The 27,817-nt window shown below is 33.2% G+C and overlaps 1 protein-coding gene across 1 annotated transcript; it reads left to right on the top strand.

The window, feature by feature from the left end:
• Nucleotides 1–298: 298 nt before the first annotated feature.
• Nucleotides 299–27,817, top strand: LOC132734633 (uncharacterized). Its single transcript, XM_060721426.1, has 2 exons — nucleotides 299–752; nucleotides 25,411–27,817. The coding sequence occupies exons 1-2, from the start codon at nucleotides 747–749 to the stop codon at nucleotides 26,380–26,382; spliced, it is 978 nt and encodes a 325-aa protein (XP_060577409.1). The 5' UTR covers nucleotides 299–746; the 3' UTR covers nucleotides 26,383–27,817.

Below are 27,817 nucleotides of genomic sequence, written 5' to 3'. Positions count from 1 at the left end.
TTGATATTTTGTTAAACTTGGTTACTTTGTTTTATATCCAAAAATTAAAGTATGGTGGGTTTTCAACGTTAAAATGACATTGAAACTTCAACGTTGTGCCAACGTTGTAGCTGCAACATTGTATCAACGTTGAAATTTCAACGTTGTTTCAACTTTCAAATCCGAATATAAATTCAACCTTATTTCAACGTTGAAATCTGACCATAATTCAACGTTGAAACAACGTTGATGTGCCTGCTGGGCTACTAGTCTGCCGCTTAATTACTTGAATGGTGGGTTTACATTTGACCTTATAAATATGCACGGTTTTCATCACTTTGCGCTCGAAAACGCATGCACCCTTGTATTATGGAGAATGTCATATGACTTATGCCAGTTTTCATTTGTTCGATATTGGACAAACATTTTTTATGCGTTGGACAATTCATACTCAGTAACCAATACATTATATATTATATGATTTATACATGTGTTTACAGGTTGTTACGTAATGTACTTTACAAAAACATAATGTCTACTTTCACTTTCATGTTTCAAACATCTACCCGGTCTAGCTATGCACTGGTATTTTTGCCCTGTGAGCGCCCCTGTATGATTGTATACGTCACTGCCTGGTTTCACAATAATGCGCAACAGGTGAAGGTTGTGGGAATCCTAGTCTTATATTCCAGGGTATGCTCAAAATATATAACATTGTGAACAGAACGTTTGAGATTATTTGAGTAGATAAACGACCACCATCGACAATGGCAGTAAGTATCATTATATTTCTATGAACTCTTAATCTAATTTTTATGATCTAATTGTTTTCTTCATTTTTTTATTTTTATTTATTTATTTATTTATTTATTTTTAAATAGAATCTGGCAAATCCTACGTCTAACTCTTCCAAGATAGAATTTGGAAGTTTGGAGTAGAACTCTTGATTAAACTTTTCAAATACTAATTGTTCATACTTATGCTACTGTAAATGAAGTTTCGAGCTAAAAATGCGCTTATCTTATAAAAGATACTCCACTGAGGCTTTTTACGTAGACAGGGCTGAAAATAAGTTTTCAAAAGTAATGTTCCATTTGATGAAGGTCTACACGAACAACAATTTACAATCGTATAGAAGTATTTTTGGTTTCGGCAAACTATTTTCCAAATTGAGTAAATGTATGTGTTTATTATAATCTGGTTACGGTTTCCGTTTTCTTCCAACTTAAAATATCTGCATCTTCACAAATCAAAAAAAAAATTTACAAACAAATTTTTAATCACTTCTGTAAAAAAATGTCCATAGTTAAGTTTCGTTCACTTTTTTAAAACAATATTTTTCTATATTTTGTGTATACATCACATGACGACATATTAAAGCTGTAATACCCGAAAACTCAGGTAAATGACCTAGAAAAATATGCAAAGGGAATCTAAGAAATATAATCATAAGTCCAGATCTACATTTTTTTTCATCTTGCATGTAGATCTTTTTGTTTTGCTTCATTTCATAATTATTTGGATTTCCTGAGAAAGCTATCTTTAGCCATACAATCCAGATAGATCTAATGTCAGCTTCTTTCGGTTCATCGTCGGATACCCACGGCCGAACCATTATCATTCATGCATGTTATGTGACATGTTTATCAATCGTGGGTATCCGACGATGCTTTCGGTTTCGACTCGCAAAATTCAATAATATTAAACTTGTTTCATTTTCGATTTTAATTCTCAGCATTAAATAGAAATTAGCTAGAGCAGAGTGTACATTTCCTTTACATTAGCAAGAAATTGTTATTTGCAGCTCTACAAAAATAACAACAGTGTCTCAGTCTTCAGTTTTACAAATTAAAACCACAGGCACGAGTATCGGACCTGGGTAGCCCAACAAATTGTGCGCTTTAGGGCTTTTTTTATATATAAGATGGTCGCCCTTCGCGCACAACCCACTTACGATTCAAAACAATGCGGAAAGTTTTCCTTCTTTGTGTATGTGCCAGCGACCAGAATCTCGTCGCTAACTTTGACAGCTTCAAATATTTATTTAAACTCAACATTTCTTGGAAAAAATTACAATACCTGCAAAGCTTATTCAAAATAGAATTAATTTAAAGAAAATTGATCAGAAAGTTATATGTTTTTAATGCACAACCAGGGGCGTAACTGAGCTATTTTGCTATGTACTCCTTAACTAGGGGGGTTGGGGGGCATGCTTCCCCCGAGAAAATTTTTGAAAAAAGGAGCGATATCCTGGCATTTCGTGACTATCTAGAGGCTACATTGACAACATATTGGTGATGATTTCAAACTAATTTTTATAAATTTTAAAATATGTATAATACGTATATATACCATAAAACTTTTCTTATATTTATAATTGATATTTTGCAGCACAAATTTGTTATTTTGCGACCTTCAAAATGATGTTTAGCAAAAAATCTCCCGTATTCAATAAATTTTAAACTAAAAATAAATGAATAAATAAACAAACAAAAACAAACACTAGACGTCTGTTTTGTTGTTATGCAAAGTTGTCTACGGCTGTCTTTTCGTTTTCTTTCCATGATTGAGAATAAACAAGATTTTGAATATCTTCTATTATAATTGAAGGGTGACTTTTACTTATGGAAGATAAAGATTTCTTTTCATTTAAATCAAGCGTACATTGCAGATTGCAAGCATGCGTGATTATGTTGAAAACCGATTATAGATTATTATAATTATTTTACGCGAGCAAAACTATTGACGAAAATAAATAAATAACCGTTTTATCTTGGTGAAAAGAGCTCATGCTAAAAATATCCTAAATAGAAAGCTATACAAATTCATTTTAATAGATGTATTGAAGTTCATACAACGATAAACGGTACATTCTGCCGAGTTTTAATCCGTGCCAATGAAAACGAAAAGCCAATATTTTGGAGTTCGTTATAAAAGTGTAATTTTCTGTACTTTTAACTAGATTGGGACTAAGAAATGAGTTCCTTATAAGCGATAATTCCTTATAACCGTGTTCGCTATAACCATATTTTTATATTAAATAAAGAAGGGCAAAATTCGGGCCAAAATAAATTGTTCCCTATAACCGAAAGTTCGCTATAACCGTGTTCGCTATAAGTGAAGTTTACTGTATTAAGAATGATAATATTGTGAAATTGTGACTAAGTTCACTGTTAAATGTTTCATTACTTTTTTAATATAGGGTTCACGCACGTTTTTTTCCGAGTTATAACGTCTGCAGAGTCTGAGGAACGGTTGGTGCCCGAGTCCTGTAGGACGAGGGCTCCAACCGTTCCGAGGGATTCTGAAGACTTTATAACACGAAATAAACGTACGTTGACGCTATTATAACATAAAATATTAAAACAGATTCATGATATATATTAAGTACAAAACACATAAATTTAATCCTTGTGCTTGAACAGTATTTATCCAAATACTACTACCGTTCCTCGGGACTCTGCAGACGTTATAACACGGAAAAACGTGCGTTAACCGTATATTATAGCAAAAAAATGGCTATTTTCCCCTCTTATACGGCGTATAGACATCGCCGCTAATATATCAAAAAGTACACGCAAAGATATTTTAAAATCTCCTAACTTTGAGAATTTGTTACATGTTTTCTGATTAAAAGATGAGAAATAAATCAAACATACAAGGCGACGTTGGCAGAACGCAACCTCCCTACACAATATAGCCACACAAAAAGGGTACCCAGAAAGCACCCTACCAAAACCAATAGAGAACACAAAAGGGCCAATATGGGAAATAAAGGGTAAAGGGTTTTGGAAAAATTACTGCGGGCGACCTGCTCGCCGAATAAAAGAAGCACGATGCGCAAAACATATGCCGCCAACGCTCGGGGAATATCTTGGCCAAGAGTCGTCGCTGAACCAAGCACTTTAAGCCTTTCGTAACTTTTCTCCGCTGAATCTGTATAAGATATCGCTATATAGATCATTTTAAAAGATATTAATTATATTTAACAAATAATGCATGGCCTTGAGGGCAATATGCAAGTTTACGGACGGATTGGTCAGACTGAGGAAGGTATATGGCCCGAAGCGCAGCTGAGGGACATATACCTTCCGAATCTAAATCCTTTCATCCCTTTTGTTGCTGACATTTTTACTATAATTTACTTTCAAATAATAATTTATTTGTTCAGTGTGTGAAATATTTCAAACCCTAGTCGGAATAATTATTTTCAAGCGATACAGCAAAAAAAAAATCATGCTCTTCTTTTGTTATTCAATTTTTGTTAATCAAATTAAACAGGCAAAAAAACACGAACTTTAAGATTTAATATGACGTCATCCGGTCCATATAAAATTATGGACCGCCCCCGGTCTGTATGCGGTTTATGGACCGGATGACGTCATATTAAATATAGAAGGGCGTATGCAAATGAGGTATAATATTAAATACTGTATATGTTATGATTTTTTTTATATAATGATAATAAATTTTAGTAGGCCTATATGAATATATGTTGCCCGACCACACTACCCCCTCTGTTTTTATCACTTTTTTAGAACTTTTAGCGCATGTGAGTTTTCGGAATACAGGACTGATTTGTACGCATGGGCGTACAGGAGTACGCCTAGTTACGCCCCTGACAACGGTTACAAATTCCTACTCATATCAACGTTTTTTGTTTTACACCGCTAAAACTACCTAACGGTAGTGTATTGATAAATCTCACTAGCTTGCAGTATGTACTGCGGGAATTCCGTTGTACACATGAAAACGGGTTTTGTGGTTGTTTCGTCTGCAAATGTTTTATTTAGTCCTTTAGTGAATAAATTAACTAGGGTACCCAGGCAATAACTCAAACGTTTAGTATAGATTAATACACGCGTCCTGGGCATTGATACTGTCATTTTGCAATTGCTATCTATATGTATATTATATTAAAACTGACGAGAATGTATACATATTTCTTAGAAAGTTTGTTAGTTACTGTATGTCACTTCGTAAAAAGTACCAACATAATGAATGGGGCTACTAGAAAAAAAGACAAAAAGAACAACAACAAAACAACCTTAAAAATAAAAGATCCCCGGGAAAGATACACGTTTTCCTTTTATCATTATTATTTTAATTAAAATTATTATTATTATCATTATTAATACGAAGATTTCAAACCACTGTTGAAACTTGATAAATAACTATATATTTCACAAAGTGTATCAACCTCCAATGTTTCGTTTATCAAGGAGTTTGCTGTTTAATATCTATTTCTTTTCTTACACAATCTACAAATCATTACAGGGAAATGAAAATAATAATAAACATTTTAAAATTAGAATATCATTTCCTAATATCAAGAAAACGTGATTTAGAAATACATTTTTTCCAGTAACGCGATCGGTAATTTCATCCGCTCTTTCACGCGATAACGTAGGAATATCCCCTCAATCATTTACGTCTGATCATTTTCCGCATATATGTAAGAAAACCAAAGTATAAGTTCTATGAATTGTGTTATAAATAGCGGAGTTTTTTTTCCAGTTTTTGATGTAAACGAAGATTATGCGGAGAAATTTTACATTTTCTTTGCTTATCTTTCAAGAGCTCTAACATACGATTTTTCGGCGATTTTTTTTCATTTATAATTTTCCATTTCATTTATTTCAATAAATTAGACTGGAAGAAAGATATTATAAACATCAATCACTTCACAGGCAAATATCACCTAAAAATTATAAAGATTTTCGTAAATTCTGTTGATAATTTAAAGCATGACTGAAGCCATGCCGTAAACAATTTACGCGCTGAGCGAATAACTACAACCATCTGTGTTTTTCCCCCGATACGATACGATCCTCGACTGTAAGTCATGTTGTATACATGTGCTTTTAATATTTACAAAAAAAACTAGTTGATTATTCTTTAAATTTCTCTTTCATTTAATGTATCCAAGATTTGAATTTCATAACTTTTATCACAGATGGACTTAGTCTAGATATTAATTACGACTGCAAGACAGACCGATTTTATTATCTGATCAACTTACGATACGTTGCGCTAGAACAAAGCAAGCGTCATTCATTTCTGTACGTCTTTCTCCGCATGAAATAATTATTTCCCTGCTCTGGACAAAATTTGACCGCTGTAGACAAAAGGATCTGCATGACTTTCTGTCATTAAACTATTGACTACTTCAATTCTAGTTGTACAGGAAGGAAAGGGGGAAAAAGGGCACTTTGTTGGCGCTTGTTTTTCATTTGTTTTTTCTATTCAATATGATTACAACATCTCTTGAATTAAATCACAACCGGGTAAACGAATACTAGGTACTTTGGACCATGCTTTAATTTTCTTTTACAAAATTTTTAATATTTAAATGTTTCTGTCGGGACAGGTACGTATATTAAAGGTCGGGATAAAAAAAGAGAGAGCGTAGTTAACTTAAGTCGTTCTATTATAGTTAGGCACATTCATAGAATCTGCCTGTTATTTATTTGTTTCTTTAAAGATACTTTTATTTTGATAATACTGATCATTTATGTGGACTGTTATTATAAATGTTTTGATGTCAATTAATTCTTTTGCTGAAATTTTGTCGGAGGGATCTTCCGGGTTTTCGCAATAAAAACTATGTGATTTTTTTCGGCGACAAGCGTACGAAAATATAATTTTGAAGGATATATTCATCACCAGTGGTTTCTAAATCTAAATGAATTCAAAATATTTACTATAACACCTTTAAAAATGTTTACGATATATAGCGCTTTTGTATGTGTTTACCGCGTGCAGCCTCCTCGGGTGTACTAATATGTTTAAATGTCATTGGTTATCACGTTCGCTGTTTACATTTCAGCGACAGGTACCATTTTAAAGTTTTTTAGGTAATTTAAGTTATTTTTTGTCATTTTATGATTCTTTTAAAGACAATGTATGGTTTATAACAACAAATATACATGCCAGTGTGAAAATTTTCATGTTGCAGTGAAAAAATTGAAATTTTGCTCGGCTTGATTTCCGACACAGTTTTGATCGTAACTGGTTGAGACGTAAAGACAGACATCTATGAAATATCAGATTATAAAATCGGTCTGTCTTGCCGTCGAAAAATTGAGACTACGGACCTGGGAAGAAAAAAATATGACCAGATTGATAAACAAGAGCACCGCCAGGCGGAGCATTATATGCCCGAAAGTGTTTTTTTTTTTTAGTAAAAATGAAGCATTTGTAAGACATGGAACTAAAATAAAGTATTACCTCCTTCAAATAACAATCCTCCTTTGAAGTTTCAATATTGTGGTCCAAATGGATATTTTAGTTATGTCCCAGAAACTGTTTTCAATTCTAAGGTAAAAGTGACCTTGACCTTTGACCTTGTGACCCCAAAATCATTAGGGGTCTTTTACCCAATATGGACAATCATACTATGAAGTTTAAACACAGTAGGCCAAATGATACTTAAGTTATATTCCGAAAACTGTTTTCAGTTTTAAGGTAATAGTGACCTTGACCTTGTGACCCCAAAATCAATAGGGGTCTTCTACCCAATATGGACAATCATCCTATGAAGTTTGAATATTGTGGGCTAAATGGAACTAAAGTTATGCTCAAGAAACTGTTTTCAATTTCTAAGTAATAGTGACCTTGACCTTTGACCTTGTGACCCCAAAATCAATAGGGGTCTTCTACCCAATATGGACAATCATCCTATGAAGTTTGAACACTGTGGGCCAAATAGAACTTAAGTTATGCTCCGGAAACTGTTTTCAGTTCTAAGGTAAAGTGACCTTGACCTTTGACCTTGTGACCCCAAAATCAATAGGGGTCTTCTACCCAATATCGTCAATCATCCTATGAAGTTTGAACACTGTGTGCCAAATGGAACTTAAGTTATTCTCCGGAAACTGTTTTTCAGTTTTAAGGTCATAGTGACCTTGACCTTTGACCTGTGACCCCAAAATCTAAAGGGGTCTTCTACCCAATATGGACAATCATCCTATGAAGTTTGAACACTGTAGGACAAATGGAACTTAAGTTATGCTCCGGAAACTGTTTTCAGTTTTAAGGTCATAGTGACCTTGACCTTTGACCTTGTGACCCCAAAATCAATAGGGGTCTTCTACCAAATATGGACAATCATCCTATGAAGTTTGAACACTGTGGGCCAAATGGAACTTAAGTTATGCTCCGGAAACTGTTTTCAGTTTTAAGGTCATAGTGACCTTGACCTTTGACCTAATGACCCCAAAATCAATAGGGGTCTTCTACCCAATATGGACAATCATCCTATGAAGTTTGAACACTGTGGGCCAAATGGAACTTAAGTTATGCTCCGGAAACTGTTTTCAGTTTTAAGGTCATAGTGACTTTGACCTTGTGACCCCAAAATCAATAGGTGTCTTCTACCAAATATGGACAATCATCCTATGAAGTTTGAACACTGTGGGCCAAATGGAACTTAAGTTATGCTCCGGAAACTGTTTTCAGTTTTAAGGTCATAGTGACCTTGACCTTTGACCTTATGACCCCAAAATCAATAGGGGTCTTCTACCCAATATGGACAATCATCCTATGAAGTTTGAATATTGTGGGCCAAATGGAACTTAAGTTATGCTCCGGAAACCAAATTGCTAACGTTTTCAGTTTTAAGGTCATAGTGACCTTGACCTTTGACCTTATGACCCCAAAATCAATAGGGGTCTTCTACCCAATATGGACAATCATCCTATGAAGTTTGAATATTGTGGGCCAAATGGAACTTAAGTTATGCTCCGGAAACCAAATTGCTAACGGACGGACGGACGGACAGACGGACGGACGCCAGGGGGTATAACATAATATGTCCGAAATTCTTTCGGGCATATAAAAAACCTGTGTTCATCCTAAAAGTGTCAAAAAACCAAAAAAAAAATGTAAATAATGACCCCCTTTAAAAATATACTATAAGTTTAGAGAAGGCCGGAAACTCCAGATTCGAGCCTACGAGCAAGGGATTCATTTCCCGGGCCGTTGTGAAAACAATTGGCCAGACAATTAAAAAAACTTTTATCACTATTTCACGTTTATATTAAGCTTCAAAATGAGACCAACCCCAAGTCTCTAGCCCTTCCCGTTCATTAAATATCTATCAGGAAACGAGCGAATCCGTGCTAAAAATCCTTGGTAGACAGAATTGCGGCACAGCAATTCGATACGTAAACATAGACTAATACATGTATGTCAGCTGAGTATGGGTCAAAATCACTTGAATTTACTAAATAATATTACTAAATACATTAAGTTGGACCACTCACAACCGTCAGTAGCATCTGATACACGCAAAATTCGAATTTCAAACCTTTCCATGGTCTTTAGATTACTTTCTACGCCATTGTCAATCAGCTGTTCGATATTTTGTAACGAGTCTTCTGATTGGCCAAAAGCAACGAAAATCGCAACGTTTCACTAATGGCGTAGAAAGCGACTGAAAGACCGTGTAAATGTTTGAAACTCGAATCTCGTGTGTATCAGATGCTACTGACGGTAAAAGTAAAAGAAATTCATAATTTATGTATACCTCTGGACGATATTTCTGATTTTGTATCGCTCCCGTCGAAGTTTCTAATTTCTGTAGAACAGCACGGATGAACACTAACATATACATATACCTTGAAACTCATTATGCAATTAGTAAACCCTCTGTATTCGTTTACATTAAAAGTGACACGGAGAACTTCTTTCCATGTGTATTTTTTCCGGGATTCTTACGAAAAGTCGGCGAGGTGTTTTATTTAATTGATTGTATTTATAAGAATAATATATTTTACGATGCACCCCATCTCCAAATACAAATGATGATGACTGGCAGCTGTTTTCGTATTTAAGTCTTAAGATAAAATTTAAAAAAAAAATGATATGAATCTTTTCATCAATTAATGTACATTAACGCGGTATAACTTAACATCTTTTAAAAGACTATTTCGTAATGATGAAGATTATCGACGCCAAATGGATAAGGTCGTTGACTTCAAATATATATTGCAGTATTTTAAATGTATTTTTTTATCCGTAAATTTGCATATAAAGGAATTTTTTTATCATTTAAAATCTGAAGAATTATCGCTTATATTCGATATACTATCTATAGTTCCGGACAATTCTTGCTAGCCCCATTTTCTAAAATATCCCATTGATTAGTTTCATTTATTAAACCTGAACAAATTGGTCTACATAATTATGACATAATCAGTTTATAAATATCAGAAAATGGTTTTCAGTAAAACCTCAAATATATGAATTTATTTATAGCTGTACATGAGGCACTCGAAGGTTCAAGTATTAAGAAACATTTGTTAAAGAAAATGTTGAGCTTGTATGGTTTCCTCGGTTTTTGGGGGGAAACCAATGTTGAAGTTTCTTCTATAAAAAAAAGTTTAAAAAAAAATAAATTGCTTTTTGTTTTGATACTTAAATTCTGTTTTTTAATCAAATGAATAATTTCTAAATGGCTTATACGATTTTTTTTTGCTGTTTATGTATCGTACATTATTTATAACATGGTTCTTTAAGTACATGTACAATAAACCATATTACAGGTTTAATGATAACATTCATTCATTTTACGTGTAATGAACCAAATATTCTATTTAAATATAACCACTGATGTACGATTTTAAACAAATCCGAGTAAATGCCAACAGTTGGCATTTTGTACTTTCGGTTTCAGCAACCATGATTATATATATATATATATATATATATATATATATATATATATATATATATATATATATATATATATATATATATATATATATATATATATATATATATATATATATATATATATATATATATATACAAAAAATGAAAACAAGTGCCGGAAAAAAGTCACATATAAATAAAACAAAAACACAGTCCATGAGTTAACTTATTTAATTATTTGCCAACCGGTTTCTCTTATGATCATCCATATAATGCCCTGTGTTAAAAAATGCAACGAACAGAGGTGTGGCCTCTGTGATTATTTAATAGAAGGATATTCTTTAAATATTTAGGATAAAACATTTCATACAAAAGAAAATATGGACTGTACTGTTGAAAATGTTTTATATGTTTTAGTTTGCAACGGCTGCAAAGAATTTTACATAGGCCAAACAGGTGACAAACTCAGAAACAGAAAAAACTGTTCATGCTAAGCAGATAAGAGACCCATCAACCAGACAATTACCTTTAAGTGAGCATTTAGATAAATGCTCTAAAAAAGACCCGAAATTTTGTATTTTCCCATTTTATAAATTTCACAGTAAAAACGTTTCAGCTAGGTTATCTAAAGAACGCTATTTTATTGATGTTTTTAATCCAAAACTTAATACTATATAATGACGTTACTATTTTTAGATTATGCGTACACATGTGTACACAAAAACGTTGTCGTTACTATGCGACGACGTCACATTTGCCCTGATGATCATAAGAGAAACCGGTTGGCAAATAATTAAATAAGTTAACTCATGGACTGTGTTTTTTGTTTTATTTATATATATAATATATATATATATATATATATAATATATATATATATATATATATATATATATATATATATATATATATATATATATATATATATATATATTTATGTTTTACTATTACCACTGTTCCTCCTTGTTGGCGACGCCGGTGAGCGGCGTCGTCTGTTATGGAATGCTTTTTATTTTTGCCTATGGAAGGATCTGTTATTATTAGCAGTTAATTTCATGTTGTGTTAATTAGTTTTATTTTGATTCGTAAAAATCAAGTAAACAAATGTGTTGTTATATTTGTATTTAATAAATTTATGTAAAAAGCATGTACATTGTGATATTATTTTCACGAAATTGCAGGTTAAGTTTAACAGCTTGTCCCCTAGTTTTATTGACAATACTAAAACCCGGATTTCGAATATCGTTGTGGTCTAGATTGAGACCGTATCAGTTCATTCATTCATTTATACATTTTCAAAATTTTCCTACAAGAAGAAAGTTCACCTGCAATTGAGTATAAGGATAGGTAATGGAACTGTTGTAAACGATTATCCTATTGATTTTATCCATATTACATTTATCTGTTGCGCAGAATGGTTGTTTTTACAAAGTGTACCAGTATCCGGATGTTGAAAGCTATCCGATTTTCTGCAATTACTGCTGTCACATGGCCATCTATTTTTTATGAATACTTTACCATTAATTTGCATGGCTTAATTAAACTGAGCATGCAGCATTTCATAATTTTGCTGTTTAGGGTGTTCTTTTTGGGTTTCAGGTTTTCTCTATTTTAAGGGGAAGTAACTCATGTTTACTAAATTATTTGTTGTTTTCTGTCTATCTTAGGTATTACTTATAATACTATTTTGGTTGTATATAATTCACCAGTTGTAAGGTCATCAAAAGCATGTTAATGTTAATGTTAGGATTTCATATTTATTTAATATAAACTGGGAATTATTAATGTTATGTGCATACATTTATATCTTAGACTGTAGTATATTAATATGTTGAGACTTATAATTTTTCTGCATTTAAAGAGATACAGTTATGTCATTATTTTTAAAGGGATGAGACTTTCATTTAAAGTTAAACTTGGATCAAGCAATATAATTAATAAAGTCTCAAAAAATCATATTCTGAATAGTTATTCTATTTTTTTTCTAACATGTGCATAGTTTGAAAAGGACTGCTTCTGTCTTATCTATTTGTAATGAAGGGACACCGGTCTCAACCTTCAGGTCTCCTGAGTCAACCCGACAACAGACTACATAGAGTAGATTGTTACTTGCCCTTGAATAAATTTGTGCACTAAATTTATAGTGGGTAATTTGTGCCACATGAAAACCAACATAGTACAAAAAGTAACCGGGCGCCAGATGAAAACATGAAAATACAATCTACCACAAATTGGTTTGTTTGTTGCATTTTCATGTTTTTGCCCGGTGCCCTTGATGCAAAATACAAATCAGCCTTCATAAAATTTCTTATGTTGGTCACAGGTTTGAGTTCTGGTCAAGCTCAAAGTGTTTCTCAATCTGTGACTGCAATTATAAGCATGAGTTCAATTACCTATGCTCTGTAACATAAGAAATTCACGGACACAAATCGATATAGTGGGGAAATATGTTGTGGTTTAGAACTGTTTCATTATTAAAGAGAAAATGTGTAGCCGGCCGGATAGCTCAGTTGGTCTTCTGAAAGTCATGGGTTCGAGTCATGGTCAGGCAGTTTCAGTCAGGGTTTAGAAGTGGTTTTTCAATTGACACATGTTTGATTCATTTAACAGATTGCATTATTTGAAATGGACAAAGGCAGTATTGCATGATACTTTTAGATCTACAAAAGGCATTTGATACAGTTGAACACATTATACTGCACATGAAGAAGTTGTTTTTCTTCTTCTTCATGAAACTTCAAGCATCTGCCATATATAATGACCTTCTTACATGGTTTAAGTCTTATCTCTGATAGACCGCAGCTGGTGGATGTGGCTGGTACTCATTCTACTACTGCTCTGAGTACCTATGGTGTCCCCCTGATGTTCATTTAAGGTCCTCTTTTATGTCTAATATATGTCAATGACATGTCTTCAACCCTAAGCAATAAGCTTTTATTATAATGCACAGGCACGAGTATCAGACCTGGGAAGAAAAAATATGGCCAGATTGATAAAAAACATGTGTTCATCTTAAAAGTGTCAACAACCAAAATAAAATGTAAATAATGACCCCACTTAAAAATATACTTCAAGTTGATAGTATATTTTTAAAGGGGATCATTATTTACATTTTTTTTCTGGTTTTTATAAACACAGTTTTTTTATCAATCTGGTCATCTGGTCATATTTTTTCTTCCAAGGTCCGATACTCGTGCCTGTGATTATATGCTGATGACTCAGGAATCCTTGTGTCTCGTAAAATAAATCTGAAGAAATTCTTTCTTATAGCATGAGTCTTATAAGATTGCTTAATTGACTATAAATTGTCTTTGCATCTTGGCAAGACAGAGTCTATTCTTTTTTGGTTTAAGTTTCAACTTAAACTGGCCCTAGCCTCCAGGTCACATGTAATGGTACTGCTATAAAGTACACATCTTTTGTTAAGTATTTAGGTGCAAATCTGGATCAAATTCTTTTGGCGTCGCCCTTTGATGCTTTGCATCAATGCTTTTCTTGTTAATTTGTGTCATAATCAGTAGATTTAATACAAACACAGAACTTTGATTGATAATGTCTGGCAGAGCCGCCAGACGTCTTTATTGTCTAAGAATAGATTATGATATAATCAAAAGATATATATATCTACTGTTCATAAATTATTTTGCAAATTATGGGCGACTCGCCCAGGCGGCAGGAAGAACCATAGTCTAAAAACCTTTGCCCTTTTATCTTGTGACTAGTACCACTTGATGTAGGGCTACATCCTTGAAAAATATTTTACAAACCCTGTTTACTGCTGATAAACATAAAAGTTAAGTTGATGCATTTTGAATACAAAATGATAATATGCAAAAATATAAAGTAAAGGAAACATAATTATACAGATAAAGTCCAATGTGATATATAAAGACTACAAAAGACCATTACATTAAAATACAAAATATCCAAGTTAAATGAAGTTATTTATCTCATTTCTAGTTCCGGTGGGTGCATGGGAGGTAAGGGAAGAAATAAAGAATATAATATAAGTATTGCAGTATTTAACTACAAATGTTATTCCATTTCAAATAAAATAATAATGTATAGAAGTTGTCAATAGCGCGCATTTCAAAGAATGAAAGGGTTTTGCGTGATTTATTACAATTAACTTAATCAAACCAAGCCATCTCCCTTCCCATAAGAAAGTGTACAATTTGCGCGCCTGCTGCTTTTATTGTGCAGTCATACGATCATGTAAATTCCAAATATATGGAACAGATTAATTAACATTACTGTACATGTATAGGCTTCAAATAAATATCTTAAAGAAATTGGTGATGGTTACTAATAAAATACAAACGAATTTTTCTGCGATATAAATTACGATTTCATAATGTATTGTTTGCTTTTGTATCTATGAATCCACTTATTTTAATTGTATTGGACAACTCCCAGTTATTACTATTTGTTTACACGAGACCGAAATATTCTATATAAAACAGGATTGGATTGATATCTAACGGGGGCAGGGGACATATTCGAATGATGGCCCCGGTCAAATTTTTTAATAACTCAGACATGGTGTTTTGAAGGTAATGATAACTTCTGATATTTCTCTGTCATTAGTAATTCTTTCTTGTTGTGTGAAGGAAATGAGAAGTATTTTTGGGTTTTTTACCCGAAAAACTAAGCATTTTGGTAGCTTTTGTATGTATTTCTGACTCTCGGAATGGAGGTGAAAAAGTTAAAAATCAAGTTTTGACAGTTGGGGCCAAACAAGTAAGAAATTTCAGATAAATGTTGTGAAAAATCTAAACGTATGACAGACGCTTTATTGGTCATTTCTGAAAATGCCATAGCTTGCACTGCGTGTTACTGATATTTTTAAAGGAATCGGGCGAATTCTGGAGTATGATGTACCTTCATGAAGATTGCCCATATAATTGGTATATTTTAGTTGTGATTTTGGCTGGGTGGGGGTAAATATAAATTGCTGTCAGTCATTTTTCGAAGGAGCAATACATGCAAACTATTATTTTCTTCAATGTATGTCATATAGCATTGAATAATGCTGTGCAACTGGTTATCTGCCTGTGAAACAGATTTTGAAATATTTGGAATTGTGTTTATGGTGTTTATGGTCACACTGAAATACAAAAATTTTCATTTCTAGGTCCCCTGCCCCCTTAAGTACTTGCGCATATCACACAGGTTTTCCGGTTGAATTATTTTTGAGTAATTGCCCTTGAATAAATTTATAAGGCGTTTTGGCCAATTAAAGATTTCTGGGTGTGCCTGCTACACTGTAGCTGATACATATGCTACAAAATAGCCAAAACTGATAAGAATTGCTTCTTTTTTGTCTTCCTATCTATCTGTCTGTCCGTCTGTCTGTCTGTCTGTCCGTCCGTCCGTCTGGCCGTCCGTCCTCCTCAAAAACTTCTGGTGCATTTTCATCCAAACTGCAATTTCATACAGTAATGATCAGTACCAAATAGAGAAATAAGAATCCCTAAAAAAAGCCCAACATGGCCAAATTGAAAATGTTGCAGGCTCGGTTTGATTGAGCCTGTACATGGTAGGTACTGTCAATAGCAACCTACTGCCGGCGCCCCCTAGCACCGGCTTAAACAGAATTCAACATTTAAATATGAAATGGTAAAATTTGGAATTTAGAATCATCCGCAGATGCGTTCATACGGCGGTTATCTTGGTACCTTCAATGTGGCATTACCGTGCCATTCCATGAAAAGCGGCGTATAGTCCCCAAGTAATAGAAAGCGTATGTCCTAAACGAGAAAACAAATGGCGGAACTAAACACAATATGTAATTTTGAAAGGGGATCAGAGGCTAAGTCTAGTTGTACGTATCGTCGACTTATCTGAATCCTATGATTTGAAAAGTTTTTGCCCTTTTATAACTTAAATTAGCCCCCAATCGGTATAACCGGAGGGGACTTCAGGTTTTTTTTCTTCCGTCAGTCTATCACAAAACTGGATCCTGTGAAAACGCAAAAAGTACTGAAAATATTTTTATGATACTTGATATGTTATAGTATGGAGATTATACACATCATTCTGATCTTGACTATAGGATGCGTTTTGAGATATAAATCCGAGTGTCTCGCCAAGCGTCGGCGACCTCGTCAAGATAAGTTTTTACGCCTTTTTCGGGAGGGAATCACGTGACTGTTAAGTAATACAAACGACGGAATAGAATAGTTAAGTAGTAGCAGTCAAATACCGCTGATTACTTAAAAAGCTTATGAAGTAAGTTTTATAGCTCTATATATAGAGTAATTATCTATTTTGTGATGTTGCAGGGGTTATTAACACAAGAAAAAAATAAAGCAGTTCGTCTGCAATTATGGAAGCAGATTAACCAACTTGCTGGTTCACTAGAAAATTTACATTGGTCGGCAGCATAAACAAGAGTAACCTTCAACATGAACATTCACCGAAAAAAAAACATTTGAAGATCACGTAGTTTTTCACAAAGGGGAAAGAAACAACACATGCGTTTGAGGTTCACACACAGACCTGTCGTTTTTCTCCTCATCGTTCATAACCGCGAAGTCTTCAAATAATTTTATTGTGTAAATGCTCATGTTACAGGTGTCACATGTGTATGCGACCGAACCATTTACTTTCTGGTGAAGCCGCGAGTCGGCCTCAACGACAGCAGACACAGACATGTGCAACATCACAAAACCAATAAGACACTTGAAATAGATCTTTAAAATTTGATTATGAATCATTCTAAGTTCACTTGTATTTTACTGCTTTTTCGAGAAAAGAGTATTTTCTATTCTGTCATTTTGTCAGAACAAAAATTATACTTTTTTAAGGTTCAGTTTCACTTTATTTTGACGACTATAAATGCAGACTTTATACGCTACATGTTATTCATGTGTATTAAATGTATGGGTCACCATTTTATTCGAAAAAGAACAAAATTACATTTAGTTTTTTATCCTATTAACCTGTGTCCGTAAATCATTTGGCGCATTATGGTTGTAAGAACAGTTTCAACGTAGACACCATATGCTAAACTAGCGGGCACATAACCCTAAGGTTCCGTGTTTCTCTCTAATGCGCTAATAACTCTGACAAACTTGTTTATCCTTATCGAGAAACTTTGCAAATGTACTGGCAGTCAATTCTGAAAACAATGTAAAATATGTTAAGTATATTTAGAGAATTTAAAACTGAACTACAACCCCATCATTTTCGTTATTTTACAGACAAAGAAATAAAACACAATATGTCTTTATTGTCCCCTACCGATTTAACCGGAGGGGGACTTTAGGTTTACCCTCCGTCCGTCTGTCAGTCCGTCAGTCCGTCCGTCCACAAAACTGGATCCCGCGATAACGCAAAAAGTACTGAAAATATTTTTATGAAACTTGATATATGGGTAGATGGCAGTATGGACAAATGATGGAGATTATGCATGTCTTTTTCTTTTCTTCCTATGTTGAAAATTCTGGTTGCTATGGCAACAAATAGTCTGAAAATATGGCAAATTTAACACATAAACTGGATCCAGTGATAACTCAAAAAGTATTGAAATATTTTTATGAAACTTGAAATATGGATAGATAGCAGTCTGCAGATTATGCACGACTTTTTCTTTTCTTCCTATGATAAAAATTCTGGTTGCTATGACAACAAATAGCCTGAATTTCAAGATTTCGGATTTAAATTTTTCAGCTTGTTCACTATAAGTTCTTTATTTCTTAAGGTGTTTACTTCATACTTTAAATATAAGTTTCTGGTCATCAACCACATCATATGTGACAAGGTTTACAACTCTAGCACAAAAATTATCAGTATTACCTCCCTTGAACTTAGAATTTTTATGAAAAAAAAACCGTCTTTTTTAAATAACTTCTTTATTTCCTAATGTATCTACTTCAAACTTCATATATATGTTTCTTATTATCACTCACCATTTTTGAGAAGGTTAAATACTTTAGCAAGACTATTTCCAGAGTTATGTTCCCCTTGAACTTAGATTTTTTTCGAGAAATTGTATTTTTACTCCTTCATTCCTGATAGGATTCACTTTAAAATCCCACATTGTAATAATATGACAAGGTTGTATAAACATAATTTCTTTACTAGGCAGGGAAACTTAACACATTACTGTGAAATAGACAAACTTAGAAAGATTTAAATTCATTCGTGTCATTTATTCACTGGTAAAATTGAAATCAGAATGTTGCTGGGGTTCTAACCGGTAGGGGACTTATGGATTGCTTGCAATACTGTGATAATTGCTTGTTTTTATAGTAAACAATTTTAAATACTTCTAGCCACCTAAGTAGGATTGCAACACACCTTCCTGTTAAATTGTTTTTACTTTTGATAATTTGAGAACAATCTCTAATTGTAAATATAAAAGCTTATGGACTTATCTAAATTGATTGTAGCGTTAACTTAACATAGAAATGAAGGAGATAAATCTCAAGAATGTATCGCATAATTTTCAACAATGGCGTCCCAAAACGATGTATCGATACGACATGTTAAAAACGACGTTCTTATTACGAAACAAAAGAAGAAATTTGATTATGAATTAAAATAATATTTCTTAACTCTTTACTTATACATTTTTTCCTTTCAATTTACATTTAAAAAATAGAAACCATGCATGAAACTTACTATTTTGATTTCGTTAGACTTACTGTCAAGACATTGCTCGTTTTACTTACTATACATCTGCACCAGCAGAAGAAAACTAATTTTCATTCATTTTGGTACAAAATTATACTGTTTCGTGAAACTTACTTAAGCTGCATTTTCAATTTTTGCAAAATTCAAACAATGTTCTCAAAAACCATAAAAGTAGGACAATGCACTTGGTATTGATATTTGAAGAAAGTTAATTTGCATAATTATGATAGACCTGATCTAGTTTGGATTTATGAAACGTTTCTCACCAATCCTAAATTTATAAAAAATAATGAACTTACCGAGGCTCAAAAGTCGCCATTACTCGTTTGTATTACTATACAAAGTCCTGTATTTCCTCGTGCCTATACCTTCTTTATTTCTTTAGGTATTTACTTAAAACTTCAAATACATGTTTCTGATCATCAAACGGCAAGGTTTACAAGTCTTGCACACAAAAATATCAGAATTAGCCCTTTGAACTTTGATTTTTTTATGACAAATGTTGCCTTTTTATTACTTCTTTATTTCTTAAAATATCTAATATAAGTTACCCCCTCTTTTGTTTAAAAATTGCTTTTAAAAATCTTATACTCGGATAACAAAGAGTTACCCTCGGAGAGTCTTTCAGTCCGTCTGTCTGTCCATTCCTAAAACCTGTTTCCTGAGTTCACTTTTAAAGATCTTTTCCAACAAATTTAGTTTACTTTAAATAGAGAAAAGTAACTTATACGTATTCATCATGAAAAAATTGGTTCTATTAACGTAATTTTCTTACTAGATAGGGAAACGTAACGGATTACTATGATACACACAAATCAAGAAGTTTTGAGTTCATTTATGTCATTTATTCATTCAATGACATAATTGTATGGCCAATATGAAGAAATTAGTTAAATGATAAAAAATCAAAGAAACATATCAATAAAACTATACCAGTAAGCACAAAATATTATGCCCTAAAAATAATCAAAAAATCAAAATGCTATGTTACAAATTATGTTCGTTTTTATTTCTATAATAAAGTGAATAACTGAAATAATAACTGTCAGAAATGGAGCAGACAGAAACATGAGAAAGGGGTCCCTGAAAATAAATATGAATTTTGACTCCGCCCATATTATATTTCATATTTATTTTTCACATATATGAAATATATTTGACTGATACAAATGTGATATAGCACAAAATTTCATTGTTTAAAGTAAGCAATTTGTTTTAGTGTATAATAAAAATGTACGGCTACTTTACATAAGCCATTCAACCAATATCAGTCTTTCAATTAGAATGAGAATGTCCGCAATATAGCAAAACAGTATTCATGTCCAAAGTTTTAATAAATTACCTGAAAAGATAATTTTTATGTGACTCATTTACAGCTTATTGTTATTTAAAGAATTAAGAAATATCTTAAGTAACATCAATGTCAAATAATAAGATTGTCTTATTTCAAAATAATTCAATCATATAGACCTATAAAAACTCCTCAACTATGTTCGTCTTAAGAGGAAAAATAATCTTAAGATATGAAGTTTGATTAAAAAAAACAGTATAAAGTAAAAGATTTTGGAAACTAAAAGGAGAAATACGCATATATTGGGAGAAATCGACCTTGACCTGAGGTAGTTCAAAACGATGCTCTGTACATCATCTCAGTAATAAAAATATTTCTGCTAAATAGATTTAATTTCATACTATCGGTTTAAATGGTCGACAAAAAATGTTGAAATTAGAAAAATAACTAAGTGTGTGACCTTGACATGAGAAAGGTCAAACCTCCACTCTGCACAAAGTCTAATTATGGTTAACATTTCTGCCAAATAGTTTCAATTTCCTTCCACCGGTTCAAAAGATACAGACCGCACAGGAAAACTCCTATGTAAGTCTATATAAACAATTAATCCCCGGGGCGGGGCCAACTTAGATCATAGAAAGTCCAAAATTGTCAATATAAGTTACATATCTGCCAACAGAAAATGAGACATGAGACATGACCTTGACATGAGAAAGGTCAAACCTGCATTCTGCACATAGTGTAATTATGGTTAACATTTCTACCAAATAGTTTTAATTTCTTTCCACGGTTCAAAAATACAGGGCTGACACACACTTTTGATATTGAAACAAAATGACTAAGCGTGACCTTGACCATGAATTTAGAAAGGTTAATCTGCGCTTTACACATCGCATTTTTAGGGTTAACATTTCTGCCAAGTAGTTTCAATTTCCTTTCACCGGTTCTAACAGACGCATGAGCGGACAGACGGACGGACGGACAACAGTTGCATAACAATATGCGCCGAAATCCTTTCGAGCGTATAATAAAAAAGTTACTTCAATTGTTACTGGTTAAAGGCGTAATGCTATCAGTTAAGTACAAGCATAGCATACTGCACTACAAACATGAAAAAAGTTAGTTTAATTGTTATGAATTTATCTCGATATTCGACAAAAAGATTCGTTTTTTTTAATCTCAGTCAAGACTAATAATATCAAGTTGACCAATTAGATTCAAGAACTAGGTATTGAACATAGTCACGAACAGTTACTTGAAATAAAAAAAAACAATGAACATTTCAATATCATTTGCCTCGTTCCTGCTGCACAAGAGCGCGTGTCACTTAGTATTCCCATTTCCATCCTAACTTATAATGACTTAATGAAAGTGCTCAATTTTCCCCTTATGGCTGGTAACACAAATACCTTATGCAAGACACAAATACCTTGAGAGTAACTCTAGTAATACATGAATGTTCTTCGGAAGATGAAAAAAATACAATACAAAATCAGAATCGCGTTTTTAGCTCACCTGACTACGAAGTGGTCAAGGTGAGGTATAGTGATAGGCCTATGTCCGTCGTCGTACATCGTGCCTTGTGCGTCGCGAGTCGTCAGCATTTGGGTTGTTTACACTCTAGCAGTCACAGTTTTAATTGTATCATAATCAAACATTGTCAGAATGTTTGTCTGAATGAAATACAGAAAAAATCGAATTGGGTGATCTCGGGTCTAAAACTAGGTCACAGGAGCTTAAAAATGACAAATAAAATGTTATCATTCTAGTGGCTGCATTTTAATTCAAATAGTCTGGAAATTGGTCGGAAAAGTTGTTATCATAATTTCTTGGTGAAGTTTGAATATGGGTCATATCAGTGCAAAAACTAGTTCAAAGGAGCTAAAAATATAAAAAAATATTGTTAACATTCTAGTGGCTGCAGTTTTAATTCAAATATTCTGGAAATTGGTCAGAAAGTTGTTTTGATGATGTCTAGATCTGAGGTCAAAAAATAGGCCACACTGCCCAAATATGGAAAAAACATGCTAATACTCTAGTGGCTGCAGTTTTGATCCAAATATCATGGAAATTGGTCAGGACGGTTGTTTTGATTATTTCTAGGTAGTGTTCGTATTTGGGTCATCTCTAGACAAAAACTACGTCAAATGGACTTAAAGTAGAAAAGTCTTATTAACACTTAAGTGGCTGCAATTTTGATCAAAATATTCTGGAAATTTATCAGAAAATTTGTTTAGATGATTTCTAGGACAAGTTCGAATATTGGTCGTCTCAGGTCAAAAACTAGGTCATAGGAGCTAAAAATAGCAAAAAATTCTTGTTAACACTCTAGTGGCTGCAGTTTTGATCCAAATATCCTGGAAATCGATTAGGAAATTTTTTTTGATGATTTATAGGTCAAGTTATAAATATGGATAGGGGTCATCTGGGGTCAAAAACTAGGTCACACTGCCCAAATATGGAAAAGCCATGTTAATTCTCTAATGGTAACATTTTTGACTCAATTGTCATCAAACTTAGTCAAGATGCTTATCTAGGTAATTGCTTTGAAGATATCCAGCATTGGTCATATCTAATGTAAAACTAGGTTACTGTAGCTAGAATTAGCAAAATCTTGTGAACTCTCTAGTGGCTACTGCTGTTATCAAAATATCTTTGAAATTGGTCTGCAAGTTAGATTTGATGATTTCTAGGCCTAATTAAAATATGGGTCTTCTTGGGTCAAAAACTAGGTCACACTGCCCAAATATGCATAAACCTTGTTAACACTCTAGAGGTCACTTTTTTACTCAATTGGCATCAAACGTGGTCAGGATGCTTGTCTAAGACCTTGTTCGGTTGAATTCGATGGGACAGGAGAGCGATCTAGGGCCATTTAGGCCCTCTTGTTTATTTTTGTACTTGAGTGTGTCGACGGGCTACGTCCTGTAAACATTGCCTTTGTCTTGTTGATCTTTATTCTCGTTTTTTTTTCTTTCAGCTCCCCCAATATTTTGTAGGGTCAGAAATGTGGCACAATGTTCACATAACAATTTGAATACTGGTCAACTCATGGCTTACTCTCAAATCTTTAGTTATGCTGAAACATAATTCAGTCTTAGTTTTTCTCGAGCCAATGGCCCCATGCTCTTCTGTTGCACTTTTCATTATCCTTCATATACAGATTCAATCAAACCGAGTGTACAGTTATTTTGTAATTCTGTTGTGATTAACGCTTCCGAGGGATCACCTTTTTAAGATATTTTTCACTCTCTTTTTACTGATATTAAATAGTTTCTCAGCTCAGTTACGAAACATGTTCTAGACTTTGAAGCTGTTTTCAACTAAAAGAATAAACACTAATAAAATTTAGAATTTGGATTTAAACGCTTGTGTCAATTTCCGCATGCTGATTAGTTCTAGTCAACTATCACTTTAATTGATGCATGCATTTTTTAAGTAAAATTAAAAAAAAATTGTGTTTCTAAGATCAAAACATTTTATTCATTATACTTACATAAATAAACACCTTCATGATAGTAAGATTTTAACATGTTACGAAAAAGCGCCGTTGTAACATTTAATTATGACCCCATCTAAAAATAACCCATGAACGTAATACATATCAGTTTTAACAAATTTCAACAATAAACATTGATCGATCGCTGCCTTTTTGTAATATGACCCAACCCACATGTTAAAATGGACCTTCGCTGAAAACACATAAGGCATATGACCATACGGTCGTATTTCTGTTTCCATAAATATATTTAGAAATAATAATCGTTTTCTTATCTGAAACAGCATTAACCAAACCATATATATCATATATAGCCCGATCTGACTATTTTGGACTTTCTTTAGGGATTCTTATTTTCTTTATTCAATCACCACATCAGCGTTGTTTGTGCCGTGTGGAGACGGTAAAAATTGCCCCATATATTCAATCAGAGATGTTATTTTTCTGATCCTTGAAGATCGCTCACACGACAATATCGTTGTTTTTGTGGTACGCCTAGTTTTGTTGTTTTTTGTTTTTTTTTAATTTTTGGCATTTTTCTATTTGAGTGCTTACAATATGTCTACTTGAATAATGTTGAATCACCCTTAGGATATGTTGCCAACTTTTTAAGTTTGTCTGTCTGTGATATGCAGGTTTCTTTACCTGTGACCCCCTTTCAAAATTCATTTTGTTTAGTTCCGCTCATGGTATTCTCGTTAACGCTTTCTTTTACTTGGGGACCATATGCCACTTTTTATGGAATGACACGAAAAATGTTGAACTCTGAATAAGCCGGTGCTAGGGTTCTTGGACGGTAGTTTGCACTTGACAGTACCGTCCATGCACAGGCTCAATAGAACTGAGCCTGCAACACTTTCAATTTTGCCTATTTGAACTTTCTTTATGGATTTTTATTTTCTCTATTTTATGTTCAGATATTGAGCAATTTAGCGGAGTTAGAGAATTGTAAAATCACTCACCATAAAATATTTGACATAGCAGTTGTATAAGTTAAAAACCCTGGGATCAAAATTGAAACGCCAAAACTTGACCACACTACCTACTTCTGCATTCAAGAATTATAATAATTTTCTGAAAATAGATCTTGGTTGAGCGATGTTAGGCAATGTTTATTCTTTCTTTTGCGTTTTTGTTGAATTTGGATAATTAACTTACCATTGTCTTTCATTAAAACTTATTTTAGAAAATGAATTGTCTGAGGATGATACCGCTACTTTAACAAAATGTTTCAATTCTAATATATTAGGAAAATTCCAGATTCAAATTTTCTTGAATGATGTTCTTTGAATTTGATATACAGTATCCTATAAGATATTACTGCATTAATAATTCTTTTCTTCAGTTGACGATACCAGACGATATATCAAATGCCCTTCTAGAGGCATTTAAATATGACGCTGATTCGTGTGCACGGGTAATTTACTTTTTGGCGAAATCCTCAGATTGTGCAGAGCCATTTGTTAGGTCACTGCAGAGCGTGATGTCCAATGCGATGGTATTCAAGAAAGTGGCAGAAAGGATGGCTGAAGATACAAAAACTGCAGATGAAAACCCACATTATCGACAAATGATGTATGACGTTTGGAATAATTTTCTGAAAGACATAGATATTAATGATCCTGACGGTGGTCAAAGATTGGCGTTAGCCATCCAATCAGACGTTAATTGTACTGTTGCACAGTTTTGTTTTATGAGAGCAGTTTCTCGTCTTCCTCCTGAAAGTTTTAGAGCTCTGGCAACTACCGTCAGTGCAATGGGTGGACCATTGGCTCTTTATGGAGGCAGAGCCATAACCGTCGCACGAAAGGCCCAACCTGTCGTAAGAGTTGCTCTTGTGACAGTAGTTCTTGCATGGAATGTCATCTTGAATATAAAGCGATGGTGGACTGGGGAAATAACTGGCGTAAGATGCGCGAAGAATATAATAGATTGTGGCGTAGGGGTAGCTGCAGGCATTGGTGGCGGAATTGGAGGAGAAATTATTGGTGCATCCGTTGGTTCCATTTTCGGACCGATAGGAACAGGTGTTGGAATGGTTGTTGGTGCCGTCGCAGGTGGAGTTCTTGCTGCAACAACTGCTGAGTCACTTTGTGATCGGCTGACACAGTGGGTGTTTGGCCTGCCAAAATCTGAGGCATTAGAAAACGCATACACCTTTCTCGGTACATCATCCAACGATTCAAATAGCGTTGTGAATTCACAGTACAGACGTTTAGCTCTGCAATACCATCCAGACAAAGGTGGAGACGCTGAGAAGTGGACACGGCTACAATATTCAATGGCCGTTATAAGAGAAGCGAGAGGGGAACCGTAGGTAAAGGTAATAATTGAAATGAAGTCTTGTTTGTGCATTATTGCTGGAAATTCGTTTTTGTCATTCGTCACTTTACTTGGTAATTCAATTCGTCGAGAACAAAGAGGTTGATTGTTTGTTTGTTTTTTGTTTTTTTGTTTTTTTTTTGTTTTTTTTGTATTTATGTTTTTTGTTGTTTTTTATGCTGTATAGAAGCACATATCATTTGCATGGACATTCCTTGCAGAATTACTTTACATGCTTTTTGCATCACTGCTTACTGACTCCTTAAGTGTTGTAATGCATGTGTATAACATAAAATTGATTTTGTATTCTTTTTCTCTATGTGTGTATTATAAGTGATGGGAATCAAGATGATCATAAAACATGGTTAAGACAATATTCGTTATATTGGTGTAAATTTGTATATCTTTATTATTTATATGTATTGAATGATTTCTCTGGTAAAGGTGTTTTTGGTTTGGAATTGAGATACATTAATAATAAAACCACGTTATTATAATAGTTTATGACGAATTGCAGTTATTTGCATACATTTTGATTTATGTTTAGAAGTATATATAAGTTTTCTTTTACATGTTTAATTTATAAAAATTTTATATGCATAATTTTGTCATGTTAAAGTAACTTTATACTCCTTTATTCATTGTCCAGTTAGTTATTTGCATACATTTTGATTTATGTTTAGAAGTATATATAAGTTTTCTTTTACATGTTTAATTTATATGCATAATTTTGTCATGTTAAAGTAACTTTATACTCCTTTATTCATTGTCCAGTTAGTTATTTGCATACATTTTGATTTATGTTTAGAAGTATATAGAAGTTTTCTTGTTGCATGTTTAATTGATATGCATAATTGTGTCATGTTAAAGTAACTTTATACTCATTTATTCATTGTCCAGTTGAGATGAATTAGCAATATATTTCAAAAGATTAAATGTTAAAATGATGATTGACAAATAGTTAATATTGGGATTTTTTTATGATTTACCTTAAAGTTAAAAAGGCTGCCCTACTCTTTGTAAACAGAACGTTACAGTTTTATTGTTTTTTTCCGATGGATACTGATTTTTTTCTTAGGCCACGCAAGTTATCTATCGTTTATGAGAAGTAAATTCTTTAATTTAAAATGGAAACTTATTTTCACTTTCATCTTTTTACTCACTGTTTACCCTTTGATGGGCTTAATGTCATTTTGTTCTGAATATAAAATGAGACATATCTATATTATTGCGTCGTTGTTCTAGGGTCCATGTTAGAGATTCCATGAGAAAAGATTAATAAATACCTTGATGAATGGATGGAGAGTTGCAAGAACTATTAGTGATAAGTACCTTAAAGCTGTTCTATAACTGAAAGCTAATTAGACATAAATGTCTCAGATCCTCAAAGAATTTAATAAATCATTTCAGACATTTAATAAAAAAATAAT

Source organism: Ruditapes philippinarum, unplaced genomic scaffold (assembly GCF_026571515.1).
Source record: "Ruditapes philippinarum isolate M1 unplaced genomic scaffold, ASM2657151v2 ctg1892_1_1_1_1, whole genome shotgun sequence".
NCBI lineage: Eukaryota > Metazoa > Mollusca > Bivalvia > Venerida > Veneridae > Ruditapes > Ruditapes philippinarum.
This window is presented reverse-complemented; position numbering and strand designations above follow the sequence as displayed.